This window comes from Geospiza fortis, unplaced genomic scaffold (genome assembly GCF_000277835.1).
Source record: "Geospiza fortis unplaced genomic scaffold, GeoFor_1.0 scaffold381, whole genome shotgun sequence".
Lineage (NCBI taxonomy): Eukaryota > Metazoa > Chordata > Aves > Passeriformes > Thraupidae > Geospiza > Geospiza fortis.
The window spans coordinates 4,490,411-4,504,617 of NW_005054348.1; the positions used below are offsets into that span (position 1 = coordinate 4,490,411).

Sequence of the window (14,207 nt, forward strand, 5' to 3'; positions counted from 1 at the left end):
CTTTTGCAGTACGCTTTCCCAATAAAAAGTTTTGTTACACATGAGACAAAACAGTCCTACCAAGGCAAGTATCTAATATTTGGTTTGTGTCTTGCTTGTTCAGCTGAGATGTTCTTATTTTTTGCTTTTGTTGCTCCAGTCCATGACAGAGGTAATATCCATTCAAACATTTAGCGAAAACAAAAGCAGACAGAATTTTATCCTGTTAAAGCTAGTTTATAATATTAAAACTCAATGCAGATTAGTCACCCTGCACATGCAATGAGAAGTGGGACCGGTCCTAAATTTCCTTGCTTAAAAACCAAGCCTCAGTAGGGAGCTGGTCCATGTTCACATCTCATCCTTACATGGTATTGGCACAGAGCCAGGGCCTGTGCCTGACCCTGGAGCAGGCAGCAGTTCGAGGTTTACTATTTAGGATGCAACTGAATAGTTTCCATGATTTGCAATGCTTCCAAGCAAATCTCTGCATAGTTTTGAATAAATGGGGAGACATCTCTTCCTCTGCTTTGGAAGCACAAGGAATGCAGACACAATCATCCCACTCTAGCCATGCTATTTGGAGCACAATGGAGGAGCAAAACCATAAAAACGAAAATCCAAGTCAATGCTGGCACAGTCTCCTCTGTGTCACATGCTACTGAATTCCCTGGCAACTGTCACCATGGGGTGGTGAGGAGCAGGGACGGAGTTCTACATGACCCTGGGAAGGAGAACCTGGCTGGGTAAAAAAACCCTTTGCAGAAGTGAGAATGTCCTTGGGATCTATGAGTGCCCTAAATAGTGTCACCAGCTCAAATAAGAGCAGGTGATAGCCAGACCCCACTTGGCAAGTTTTGACCTTTGTGAATGTTCACTGAGCCAGTGTCCATCTGAGCAAGGGCTTTGTCCTGGCAAGATGGAAAAAGGAAGGGGAGTGAGACCATTGCTTATTTAGCATTTCAGAGTGGTTGCCTCATCCTGGAAATGAACTGTGCTCAGTTCATCAGTAACTCAGTGAAATAAGTCCCTCACTTCAGGCAGAGGGAAGGCCAGGCAAATCTAATCATTGCCTCCTAGAACTGCTATACAGGCATTTATTTCAGACCACAAGGACCAGATTTTGCTAGTCTCACCCCACTAGTCCCATGAATTTTTCATTGAGCCATTGTAACAGAGCCTGGTCTCTGGATAAAAATACTGAAGAGCACATTGGTTGACTAACTCCTTTGGGTGCAGTAGCAATTTGTTTTAATCAGGTAATTTAATTCTCTGAGTCATTTATATCCCATTTACATCCAAAACTGTTCTTGCCTTGGAATAATCTTTCTTCCTCATGTAGTGCCTGAATTGCTCAGCTGTGTTTTTATATCACATAATGTTCCTCCAGTATCACAGCCACAGGCATGACTGTAACTGCTGGAGCTCTACCTTTTGAGAAATTCCAAAGCCAGTTTCAGCAGCACCGTAGGCTTTCCAGTCAACATTTTCTTCTTAAGGGAACTACTCTGATAAGTTCAGACTGAATTTGGACTTTGACATAACAAGTCCTTTTCCTTAGTTCGTATTACCAGACCAATGGCTACGGGAAACTGGAATTCAGTGAGTTCAAAGTTTTCTGGGAAAAACTGAAGAAATGGATAGTAGGTGACATTATCCACTGTAATTTTTCCTCCATTTCATTAGCTACTTCCCGAACAGTTTATTAGGTAAAAGCAGACAAAAACGGAGACAGGAGTGTGTTCAAGCCATGAATTTTAACACAAAACAAATGTTTTAAAAGCATGGGATTTGTTTTGGATAGTCAGAGACATTCTTACCTTTCCATGATGATAAACCATAATGGTTTTCTGGAAATAACTGAGATTTTTGTAAGCTAATCAACTATGTTTGGGATAAAGAATGCAGTGGACACTAAAAAGCAAGTCATTCAAAAGGAAACTTAAGGAGTTTCCATAACTGCTGTTGTACAGAAGAAAGTGATGATTCATGACTAGTAGGAAACAATCATTTCCTGTGTCCCTGCATTTTCATTACTGATCTCTCAGGAGTCAACTGTACTGAAGTCTGGGAAAGTGCTGATTCTAATTTTAAACATATTTTCCTGCCACTGTATATGGCAGTAAGAATAAGTAGGCTTGCAGAATCAATCACAGACTGAATATTCAAATAAAAGACATTATAATTGTTTCCTTATGGCCATTAATAGGTTTTTCTGAATTTGTGCTTCACCAAAGGATTCAAAATATGCAGTTCCTTGCTTCTTGTTTAGCCCATCAGAAATGGCCAACCCTTTTTCTGGGTACTAATGCCACATCTCTTTTTAACAAAGGACACGTGTTTCAGCAAGGGGCTTGAGAAATCCTTGTGTCCTGTAGGAAGATTTGCACATATATTTGCTGGAAAATTTTAAACTGAATGTGATGACAGTTCCAAATAACTCATATTCCAAAGGAGAGTCGTATTTGTAGTCTCAATAAAAGGATGGAATTTAACTCCAGCTTGAAAACTGCTTAATATATAGGTCAAACCTCAAACTGTTTGACTAGTTCCCTTGGTTGTACCATGAATGTGGCTATTCAGATCTTTTATACTTAGAAGCAAATGAGTAAGTGACAATATTAACATCATGTTAAAATTTGTCTCTAGTGTTCAGAACTACAGAGAAAAACATAAAAGAAGATTAAGAGAATGTGTCAGTTAAGAGTTAGAAGACAGAGAACAATACATCTTTCCAGTTAAAATAATTTTTTTAAAAATCACAACATTTTTAATGAAGAGCAACTCATTATTTTTTAATGCTTGGATTTGACAGTACTTGTTTAAGTCACAACAATCTGTTCATATGACGAAGAGAATTGGGACCAAGATTTGCTCCTCCATTATAAAATCAGACTAGATCTAGATCAAAGTCTTGTCAGCTTTCTTAAATGCTTATGCTGTGCAGTTGGAGATAAGCACCTTGCCTTCTTATCCCTTTCATATGCCAGAACTGAGCTTTCTGTGTTCTCCTTTCATAACAGAGTATCTTCCTTCAATTTGACTTTGATAAATCTGGCTCCATGTCCTCTTATGAGCTTCGTGGTGCTCTTAAAGCTGCAGGTAAGACAAGCACTGCACTTTATCTGGCAAACCTGTTGGGCCAATCAGCATGAGTGAAGAGGACAATCGATCACAGGCCAGGTGTTCCTGAACAGGAAGGAGGAGAACCTGAGCACACTGAATAGGGGAATTTTGCCCCAGTTACCCTTAGTTCTGAAGGGCAGGCAGTCAGAGCAATCTCTATGTTTTCTTGAGCTCTGTTAAACTCAACAGGGCTGAACATGTGTAGGGTTAGACCTTGAAACAGACCACTTCAGAGTCCATCTGCATTCAAGGGTTGAAGGAATAGCAAGTAAGCTGCTATGAAGAGAAATCACTGCATTAGTACTTCATCACAACTTATTTTTATCAAAGCAGATAATTTTGCAGAAATCCCTCCAAATTCAGGAAGACAGAATGGTCTCTCATACATCATAGTGTGCATGGACTAGAAACTGCAGTGCCTGAAAAATTTCTTGTTCAGAGTTTGTTATTCATTGCAGACTTAAGGAACTTTGTGGTTAGATCTCTTTCTGGACGGATGTGTGCCACGGAGTATCCTCCCATTAAGTGGCTTTCAAAATTAGTTAACAGAGATCTGTGAGGTTGCTTACTTTGTGTGTGTCTTTGGGAAGGATACCAGCTCAACAATTACCTGCTGCAACTGATTGTCCTCCGGTACTCTGATGAGCAGTTCCAGATTGAATTTGATGATTTTCTGAACTGCCTAATACGGCTGGAGAATGCGAGTCGTGAGTATCTTCTTCCTCTGGAATTTCATCCCCTTTGAGAAAGAAATTGTTCTGCTTTTGGCTGTTGAACATGTTGCACAATATCTGAGATGGAGTACAAGGCTAACAGAAAGGAGCTGTGTTTAGTATTTGCATTTAGGGTGGCTTTTCTCCTATAACGTGAAAAATGTTCTGCTGCCAATGGAAAATTTCCCCATGTGAATAGAGCTTGCTACATAAACTCTGCAGCAATGTTGAAGGCATGTGAAGAATGCTGGTAAAGTCCATGTTGTAACCCTTCTTGTGGCTCACCCAGGAGCTTTATTTGGGATTACACAAGTTCCAGGTTCAAATATTACTTGTGCCTCATGGAAGGAGAAAATTGGCATGTGCTTGGGCAGGTATCTCCTGTACCTTTTACACAACATGTTCCCTTTTGGCTTCAGATGTGGTTCCCTGTACATCAAGGCACCCAAGGTCTCAGTTCACTTCTGGCAGAGGGTCACGAAGCAGCAGTAGTAGAGATAGGTGAAAAGGCTGGATAAATGTCTGGATAAAGTGATCATTAGTGTGGCTGAGAATTCAAATAAAACCCAGTTCAATCTATGAGAAGAAAAATCAGCTTTCTCTACAGGGTTTTTTTGTTTTGTTCTTCTCTTTACTTTCTGGCTCGACTGTAGCAATAGAATTATTAAATTTCTGAGAGATAGAAGTTAAATAAGATTTATAAAGGAATGCAAATTTCTTGGCTTGATTTCAGAGTATACTCCAAATCTGACTGTTTAGCAGATTCAGGACACCTCTTCCAGACAAGTCCTGAAGTGAACCTTGCCTAAAGGCCTTAAGTCAGCAAGACATTTCCTCTTGCAAGGACTTTGCTTTGTCAGAGGAGCTACCACCACCAAGCAATCCTAAGCAATCTGCCTTTGCACCAGGCCTTCCCTCTTCTGGCATGGCCACTTGTCCCTCCGTGGTTGTGGGTGGGAGAGCTTGTGTATGAATATGAATGAGGTGTATTTATAGCCCTGCTATCCCTTTCTCATTGCAGGAGTATTCCAAGCACTGAGTGTGAAAAACAAGGAGTTCATTAACCTGAATATAGGCGAGGTATGAGCACAGATTCATAAACACTGACAAAATGATGAGGTTTCTCTAGAGCTTTGTCCTCTTCTAAGAGCTGGGGTATTTCTGCATGACGCTTCAGGTGTCCATGAGAGTGCAGGAGGGTATCTGCTATAGGTTTCACCACAGCTGGAATTTTACAGCCCACTACAGCCCATGCACTGATTAAATCTCCTCCACACTGTTTCTTTCCTTCCTTGCCCTGTGGCATATTGACAGCTTCCCATGCCCCTTTCTAGTTTCTCTACTTTAATCCATCCTTGAGTGCCAGGTTTCAGTGGGGGAAAGAGGAAGCAGCAGATGGGGATGGGGCAGTCTTTCACTCCCCTGAGTCCCCCAGGAATTCAGATCAGCCTCGCCTCTGCATGTCTATCATTTGCTTCTCACAATCCTCAGCACAGGTTTCTTATTTTCTTGTGCTCTCCTTGTCTCACTGTTGCTGTGAGCTGTCTCTCATTTCACACTAAGCCAAAGCTTCCTGGGGTGAGACACAATGAATTCCCAGGGAGAAGAAATGTGGGAACGAACGTAGATGGCTGGGATGCAAATAAAGTAAGTGCGGTTTCCAGCATCTAGTGCTTTGCCCTATTCCTTCCTGCTGGCTGAGGTCTCTCCTTAATGACAGGATGTAAAAGCCAAGCGAGCAAAGGTCCTTTCCCTGCCTGGGATCAACAAGAGAGCAAAGCACTGCTTTGGAATGGCTCTCATTTGGGGAAAGACATGGGGAGGGAGAAGGGCCTGAAATACTTAATTGTAAAGTTGACCTTTTTCTGGTACTAGTTTATCAGCCTGGGAATGAGCATCTGAAGAAATCTGATTCGGATGCCAGGAGTTTCTTGCAACTTTGCTGCTGAGACTTTAGTCCGAAGAGCTGAGGTCTCCTTCACATGCAAGCTTCACCAGGAGATTTCCTGCAGAGAAACATGCATGCTACCCTCACTTTCTGTTCTCCAGCCCTGTGGATGAGTTCAAGTGTCAGACCATGTGGTTTTGGTAGAGCCTAATACTGGATTTGGCACTGAGCATTTGGAGGGGGAACACATGCCTCTCAAGCAGGCTGAAACTGTTGTTCCTGAATGACCACAGGTTTTTATGAAATAAGATTGTGTTTAGTTTCAGTATGGCACAGACTACGGTGATTAAAAGTCTTTAGTGATGCTTGGCTCCTGATTACTGTAATGTGCTTTTGAAAATACAAGGTTGCATAAAACTTGTTCAGTTTGAAATTTATTTCTGGGCATAATATGTGGCTACATGACAAGTACCCCATTGTAGCCACATGAATTGCAGTCTGGTGAGCTGTGGACAAAGAAACACTAGGGACTGAATGGATGAAAATTCGCTTCTTAATAGTTGTGGTCCCAGGTCCAGGGTTCCTTAGAAGGATGGTTAAGCTGAGGTTTGACATTCATCACAGGTATACTTTAGGGAAGAATTATTGAACCTCACATTTTCTTAGTCCTTCCTCTGCTATCAGCAAAGTTCCTCTGCTTCACATTTTGCTGTGTAGCCAGAGAGTGTCCCACAGGCTCATCTCTGCAGAGTTGCACACAGTTTGTCATCATCTTCAAAGAAACACGTCACCTCTGAGACAGTGAGAACTTGCATGGGGCCATTTTCCTCCAGGCAGTCTGAGATTGTGTCCCACACCAGCCATGCTCCAGAAGAGCAACTATAATAATTTAGATTAACTAAATGTACCCATTGCTAAGGTCCTGATCTCTGCAGATGCTATTTTGCATCAGTGACTTACACAGTATTACTCATGTGATGTGGGTAGCCAGTGCTGACTTAAAAAGTAACAGTAATAGCAGCCAGGGACTTAAGAGGTCTTCACAGGATTTGTTTCCATGATAATCTTCATAACTTGTGTCTATTTTGTAATGAATCAACTGGCTGGCTTTGTTTCCTAAAACCTTCCTTGCAGTGTAACAGATGGCCTTAGGCTAGCCTTGCATTCCCTGCTGTCTGGGATCACTGAGACAGACAGGGTTTTGTTTTCTCTAGATTTAGACCTAGTGAACAATTCAGGAAAGAAAATCAAGCTGCAGTAAAGGTGAAGCTCAAACAATAAAAAAATGTACAGATCATGGTGTTTAAAATACCAACTTTCCTTTTTTCTAGCAGTTACAAACTTGTAACTATGCAGAAAATACTCTGGAGCTAGCTGGAAGCCAAGCAAAAGCTGATGGTTGCAGTATTTGATTAACTGAGGTACTCAGCCCCATGAGGTGTATTGATTTTCAGATGTGCTGATTGTATGGTCTTTTACAGCACCAGAGACAGCTGACTAAATTTGGGAAAGTTTGGATTAAAATCTAGACTGTCCTATAAACATTCACCCACACACTCAAAACAAAAAACCCCAATCCACAGATCTTTAACTGGTTCGCTGTACAAGCTTAGATGTGGATACAAATTTGTTGTAATATACCATTGTTCACATGCCATGCAGAAGAAAAAAGATATCTCAATACCTGGCATTACCAGTGTAGCTTTCTGTTGCTCTCCACAGAGCTGATGTTGTCTAGAGAAATCAGGATTGCTATACAAAAATTATAAGTCAAGATGGGAGCAATGAGGTACAGGCAAAAATCTTTTTGGCTTTAAAAACAAAATTCATGCATTAACAAAAACACCCCCTGAGGAGTTTTCTGCCCACTCAGAGCAGTTGCCTGCTGACTGTACCACAAGGAACTTGGGAAGTAACATCTGAGTTCTTTGGGAATCAGCCTCGTTCTTGGGTAGCCAGCTCTGCAGAGAGCCCAGTCCCAGTCCTGCCTTGGGGCTTGCACAACCCCCAACAGCCACAGCAGAGGGAGTTAAGCACAAGAGAGCTTGTAGGTACAGCTGGGCTGGTCCATGGCCACTCAGACTCTCTAGCAGCACAGCTCCTGTCTCACCACTTTGGCTGTTATATTACAGATGCCTGTGCTGAAAGCCTTGCCAATATCAAGGTGAAGAACACTAATTGCTTGTCCTATGTGCTAGACCTTTTCCTTTCTGCACTGGAGCAAGGCCCACCTTAAAAAGGGAAGAGTAACTCTGGCAGCAACTTTAGCAGCATGAAGATGGAATCCCTGGTGAGGTGGGGGTTTTGTGTGCTATTAGACTGTTTGTGTGACTGAGTGGGAGAGTGAGATGTTTGATTGCACGGCCCCACATGAACACAATCATCCTTCTCAGCACTGCATCCACCTGATGTTAGAGCAGGAGGGCGACTTTGCCCAGAAGCAGGAGTTTGGCCTTGCTGATCTTCTTTTCTTTTAATCAAGGACCTTGAAGCTAGATCTTGCTGCCTTCTCTGGCATGAGATGAGATGAGATGCAGATGTACTGGGCTCTGTACCATTACAGGAGCTATGGCAAATCCCTTCTAGTGCTCTGAAAGCTGGGAGTGGGCCACTCCCTAATGTGGTGCGCACAGACCTTGTTAGCAAGAATGGCTCATGCTGGGAAGCCCTGCCTTGTCTGCTAATAGCAACATTAATGGGGAACATGAGAGTCATTTTTCATAATTATGTGAGTGGAAAAAACTAAGAATCACTTAGCTACAGGGTTGCAATCTGAGCGTGCTTTCCCACTAGCTAACAAAATGGAAATCTCTCCCTAAACCTGCTGCTAAAGCCTTAGGTTAGATGTTAGCAGGGGCTGGCTGCTGCCCTGGAGCTGATTGTCTCTGCTCTGCTCCCCTGTGCCCTCTCAGCCACCTTGGCACCCCAAGATGTTGGGCAGTGCTCCGAGACGTGGCACATTTCTGAGTTTAAAGGAACAGCATCAGCTCAAGGCACAAACCTTTGGTGAGGGTATTCACTTGTGGTTTGCCCCAATCTCCACCACCTTCACCATCCTAACCACCATGATGCTAGATTTGACAACGGCATGAACCTGCCTTGCAGTAGGTTTTCTTCTCAGCCTGTTGCTGAGGCAAGAAGGGACAGAGATAGTGAAAGCTACCATGAAAAAACTGCCTTAAAAAAATTAAAAATCTGAAAAACTGTGAAATTGTGCTCTGCCTTTTCTCCATACAAACAGAGACAGAAACCATCAGTAAACATTGTGGGCACAAGGGTGGTCAGAAGCATCCCATGCTTCTTCAGAAAGCTCCCAAGGAGTGGCTCAGCAATGCTGCATGTTTGTTTTGTTTTGGGTGTTTTTGTTTGGTTTTTTGTTTTGTTTTTGTTTTTTGGTGGTTTGTTTGTTTGGGGTTTTTTTTTTGGTAGGTGTTTTGGGTTTCTTTGTTTGTGTTTTCTTTTGGTTTTGTTACAGACCTATTTTAAGTCCCACTAGGTCTTTTGGGAGCCTACAAACTCGTGTGTCAGCACAGGTGGTGCATGAGACATTGCGGGGGAGTGAGGGGAAAGAAAAAAAGTGAAATCTGGCCATGCCACTGCTGGCAAATCCTCCATATTGTGGTGCTGTGGTGTCAGGTAGTAGAAATGCTAGAAGTGATGTGGCTGTTCACCCCATTTATAACAGTTGTGGTTGCTTCCAGTCATGAAAATTAAATACTTGTGGATAGAGATGGGTTATCTAAATAATTTTCATTTGAACTGCATTATCTCTCCACAAGTCCCCCACCTCCCCCCTGAAATATGTGAGCCTTTGTGCTTTTTGACTTGTGGCAGCATGTGTTTTGGAAGAACATCAGAGTGCTGAGGGCAGTTTGCAATGTTCCCAGCAAGGCTGGAACTTCAGCGTTTTAAAAATTAATTATAAATACTTGCTGATTGAGGTAAACACACAAGATGTCAGCAATTGCCAGCAACTATCTTCTGCACGACAGGCACTTATAAGGGCAAGTGTGTTATAAATTGCTCTCCTAAAATCTCTTATTTTCATCCTTTGTCCTTTGCATGACTCTTCAAAGGAAGTGAGCTCCACTGAGCAGGATTTGGCCTCCTGGGCAGCCTGGATACCTCTTTGAGTATTATCCACAGAGGCAGAGGACTCAAACAGAGCAAAGATAGCAGCAGGCATTAGATACATGCCTGTTCTTCTTCTGGCCCAAGGAATATATAGCTATCACTCTTAATTGCCATTTTAATTTTTTTTTTTTTAGATAAAAAGCTTGAAACAAAGTACGATGGTGTATTCATCTCCCCCAAGTATCCAGCAGAAACAGTGAATAATTTCCTTTTCAGGTACTTCACTGGACTACTTGAAGTGTGCTTTTTTTCCTGGTCCTTCAGAGAAGAAAAAGCATTTATCCCAGATCCAAAAAGTGTCCATGTTTCATTTGCCCCCAGGGGCAGATGGAGCTGCCTACATGCCTTACCTGCACTGCAGTGTTTGCCATGCATGAGGGCCAAATTCCCTCACACCTTGGGAGTGGCCACCCAGGAAAACAAGGACAAGCATGGGGGGTCCCTCATGAGTGTTGTGTGGCCACCTTGCCTGGCAGACAGCCCCCCCAAGGACACAGCCCAGGCACTGCCCTGGTGAGGGGGCAATGCCAGCATTTTGTGACAATTTTATCCAGTTGCTAAGCAGCTGGGTCCCAGGGACACAAATAAAGTGAAAACAAAATGTCCCGAGGGAGAGCAGGCGCATTGCTCTGGGAGGGCACTCAGAGCCATGGCTTCCTGTGCCCTCCTGCCCCAGCTCTGTGGGGCTGCACCAGGGCCTGAGTGGGGGCATGGGCAGTGCAGGGCTTTGGGAAGGGGCTCTGGCAGCCAGGCTCCAAGCTGGGCTGGCTTCTCTTCTCAGTGGTTTTGGAGGCCACAGCTGCCTGCAGAAGGCTGGCTGAGGGCACACAGCTGGCTCTCCCAGCCCCAGCTCCAGCTGTGCCTGTGCAGGGCACTGAGCACTGCTGGGGACAGGGAGAGAGTCTATGTCCAGCTCTTCAGCCCAGCACTCAGGCCACCACTGCTGGGGTGCAGTTTCTGTGCCCCTAGACAGCTAAGTGTCTTATGGCAAGCATTCTCCTTGTCTGACCAGCAAATCATACTTTTCATTGCTTGCACGCTCCCTCCATCCCTGACCTCTCAAAGAACTGCCCCATTTCACTGCAAAGCAGAGTAGTTCCAGTACAGGGAGCTGAGAAGATCCCAACCACCACAGTCTGGTGTCTCATATCCCAGTGATGGGGGCTGCAATAGAAGATCTGGGCTCAAAACCCCTGAGTAATTCAAATAGCACTTACCTCTCTCCAGTCTCCTCTGGTTGTTAGCCACTCAGCCTTTCTGCATCGGTTTCACACCCAAATTCAAAGCTGTCATTCATTCAGGAAATAATCTGTGGGACCTTATTTCTCAAAGAAATTGTGGAGTCTCCCTCGCTGGAGAAGTCTAAGAACTGCCTGGACACCATCCTGTGCCAGGTGCTCTAGGATGGCCCTGCTTGAGCAGGGAGGCTGGACAAGATGACCTCCTCTGGTCCCTTCCAACCTGACCCATTCTCTGATGTGTCAGCAGGCCATTTTAGGACACAATACTGTGTAGCAGAACCATTTATTGTACAAAGGGGAGCCAACACAAGTCTTCAGGGATGCAATCCCATTGCACCACAGCCCCCTTGGTCATCCAGCAGCAGGCTGCCAGTATGGGCACCTCAGCATCTGCTCCAGCTTGAAAGCAGATTATCTGGTGCCAGAGAAAATGGATTTGTCATGACTGATCCCATTCATTTCCTAGAGGACATGCCAAGTGACAGAAATAGAAATGGGGTCAGCAATTAATAGGGTAGCTCTCAGCCACTGCCACCACATGTTGATATGATGATGGCTGGTTTATCTATTTACCTGATAAATAGCTTATGAAAGTTCTATCAGGACACAGGTCAAGGAGAGTGGAGACAAAACTCAAGGGGGCTGTTGTACAGACACTGACATCCTCATAGATTTCTTCTCCAGCATTGAAACTTGCATAAATATTTCTGCCATTTCAGGGAGGGTTTCTTCATGTCCCTTGGGAAAGGGGACTGGATGAGTCACAATCAGCTGCAGCATCAGCTTAATTTTCTGTCCTACCAGGTTCAGCTGGAGACTGACTGACTTTATTCCTTACAGGGACATCATATATGATGTATTTTCTTGAACTGAGGTAGGAATATTTTGAGCACAAGAAACAGGATCGAGAAGTGTCTTAATAAATGTGCCATGTCACGAGGGCAGCAGGCCAAGTTGTGGGTTACGTTGTTGGAGCCAGGAGCTCTGAGACATCTTTAGTCCTGCCGTGACAGAGGCTGTTTCAGTTTCTGATCCTTGTAATAAGTCCAGCTTTCTCTGCAGCTCATGGGTAATATCTTTCCAACAGAACCCACTGAGCTCTTTTAGAGAGATGTTATTCCTTCCTGAGGCAGGAAATTTCAAGCTTGTCAAAGCACTTTTCTGAGCCAACAAGAGCTACAGTAGAAAAATTTTGATCAAAAACAGGTGCACAGGCTGGCTGGGAGGCTGAAAAAGAGTCACTGTGCAGTTTGCACAACCCCAGGGGAAAAGATATGTAACTCAGTGTGAGGAGAGGAAAATGAGCTCTGGGCTGAGTGTGGGATGGGGAATCTGCAAGGAGCTGGAGAGGTACTGCTCCCTCAGCAGCTCACACCGCAGTCTGCAAACATTTTACAGCAAGTCTGGCTTAACTGGGGGGCATTACAGCTTGCCAGGCCCACTAGGGAGCAAATGTGCTGCTCCCTTCTTCCAGGATCATGAGAGAGTGTAAGACATAAACAGCCACAATTATCATGGGTTAAAGTCTTGGGAACCAGAAGCAAAGGTTCCATTACCACCCTGAAAGTTCTGAGGAGACAAGACCCATGTGTCAGGGGGCTGAGTGTCTAACAGAGGTCACTGATGTTGGGGAAAGATGTATGGGGCAAGTCCTTCTTGGTGAAGAGGCTGCCTGAATGCAGTTTTTGGGGACAGGACACTTTTTTCATTGTTTTAGCCTACAGAGATTTCCAGTAAAACCCTTTAATCTGATTAATCAAACACCTATGGCACTGGAAAGAAACTTTCCCAGCTGTGTACAGATTTTGCATTTAAACTGTCCTCATGCTCCTCAAGGCACATCCTCGAGGACAGCTGCCTAACTTCTGCATTTCCTAAAAACCGGTGCCAATTTTTGACTGTGAGAATCTCCCACAATGCCAAAGCCCATTTGAAGAGCTGTGCACACAGAGCAGCTTTGCACTCCAGACACCCTGATGAGGATGGTGTGAGGGGTGGGCAGGCAGCAGCTGGAGCCCACTGCTGTGGCCGGGTGCAGGGATGTTCCCACAACACCCAAAGCACGGGGACAATTCACCTGCTCAAGGCAAACACAGCCCTGTCCTTATGTCCCTCCACACACCACAGCAAATTTCTCCATTACCACACCACACCTGGACCTGAGATGGCCCAAGAGACACCAGACATGGTTCCTCTGCCCTGCTTATGGCAGAAAGACATGACCCATGGTTTGTCGTGTCGTCTTTAGCAAAGAGCTAAAAGATGCTCTTTGCCTCATGTGGGGTGGAAATCTGCTCACAATTTCAGTCTGGATTACAAAGGCGCCTTCCTTACTGGCAGCCTTTGCAGCTGTGCTGTCAGTGCCATAGAATTTCATTTACTCCAGAAGCCTCTGAGAAAGTGAGAATTGTCAGGATTTTTACTGGAAGTTTCAGCTTTTATGATTACCGAGAATATTTATAAAATGGCATTAGAGCAAGTCTTAAAGCTTCAGAAAACTGAATACAAATAAAGATTAATCCAAATTTATTATTTGTGAAGTCTAAACCCTGTTGATGATTTCAGTGGCCCTAACTCATGGTTTGGATATTTCTTGACATGTTGTTACTGCTCCTGACATGAAATAACCCTACACTGGCTTTGTTTACAGGCAAGAATTTCCTTCCCTAATAAATGATTGAAAGTGTTCAGTCAATTAACTCTCCAGAGTCTTTAATTTAGTAGTTTCCTGATCACTAACAACCTGTTCTTGTAAAGCATTAACACCAAACTACCCCAAGAGTGGAAATCTGTGGTTTAGACCTATGAAGCCCTAACATCAGTTTTCTAATGCTGCACTGTCTGAGGAGTGTTCCTTTTCTCTCCAGAGTCTCTTTGCTCTCAGGCGTCTCTCAGATGGGCAGATATGGAAGGGAGATATGGAGATCTACTGCTCCAGAAGCATATTAATATGTATGTTAAGGTAGGCTTATATACTTAATATAAAATATGTTATATAAATTATTATTTTTATATAGAGATATACATGTGTTTTAGGTACATGTGGCACAGCTTGTGTATGAGGCTTCAGTCACAACAGCCAGTAGTGAGGCAGCTGGTCCCCTGAAAATACTGATAGCCAACTTT

General features: G+C 43.9%; 1 protein-coding gene across 1 annotated transcript in view; it reads left to right on the plus strand.

Annotated features, from left to right (window-relative positions):
* The window catches only part of CAPN9 (calpain 9), a 23,577-nt gene extending 17,763 nt beyond the window's left edge, over nucleotides 1–5,814 (plus strand). The window contains exons 16-20 of the mRNA XM_005423213.2: nucleotides 1,554–1,622; nucleotides 3,003–3,081; nucleotides 3,696–3,812; nucleotides 4,840–4,898; nucleotides 5,694–5,814. Coding sequence (XP_005423270.1) covers nucleotides 1,554–1,622; nucleotides 3,003–3,081; nucleotides 3,696–3,812; nucleotides 4,840–4,898; nucleotides 5,694–5,720 — 351 coding nt within the window. The 3' untranslated portion in view covers nucleotides 5,721–5,814. The remainder of the gene's footprint in view (nucleotides 1–1,553; nucleotides 1,623–3,002; nucleotides 3,082–3,695; nucleotides 3,813–4,839; nucleotides 4,899–5,693) is intronic.
* Nucleotides 5,815–14,207: the final 8,393 nt, after the last annotated feature.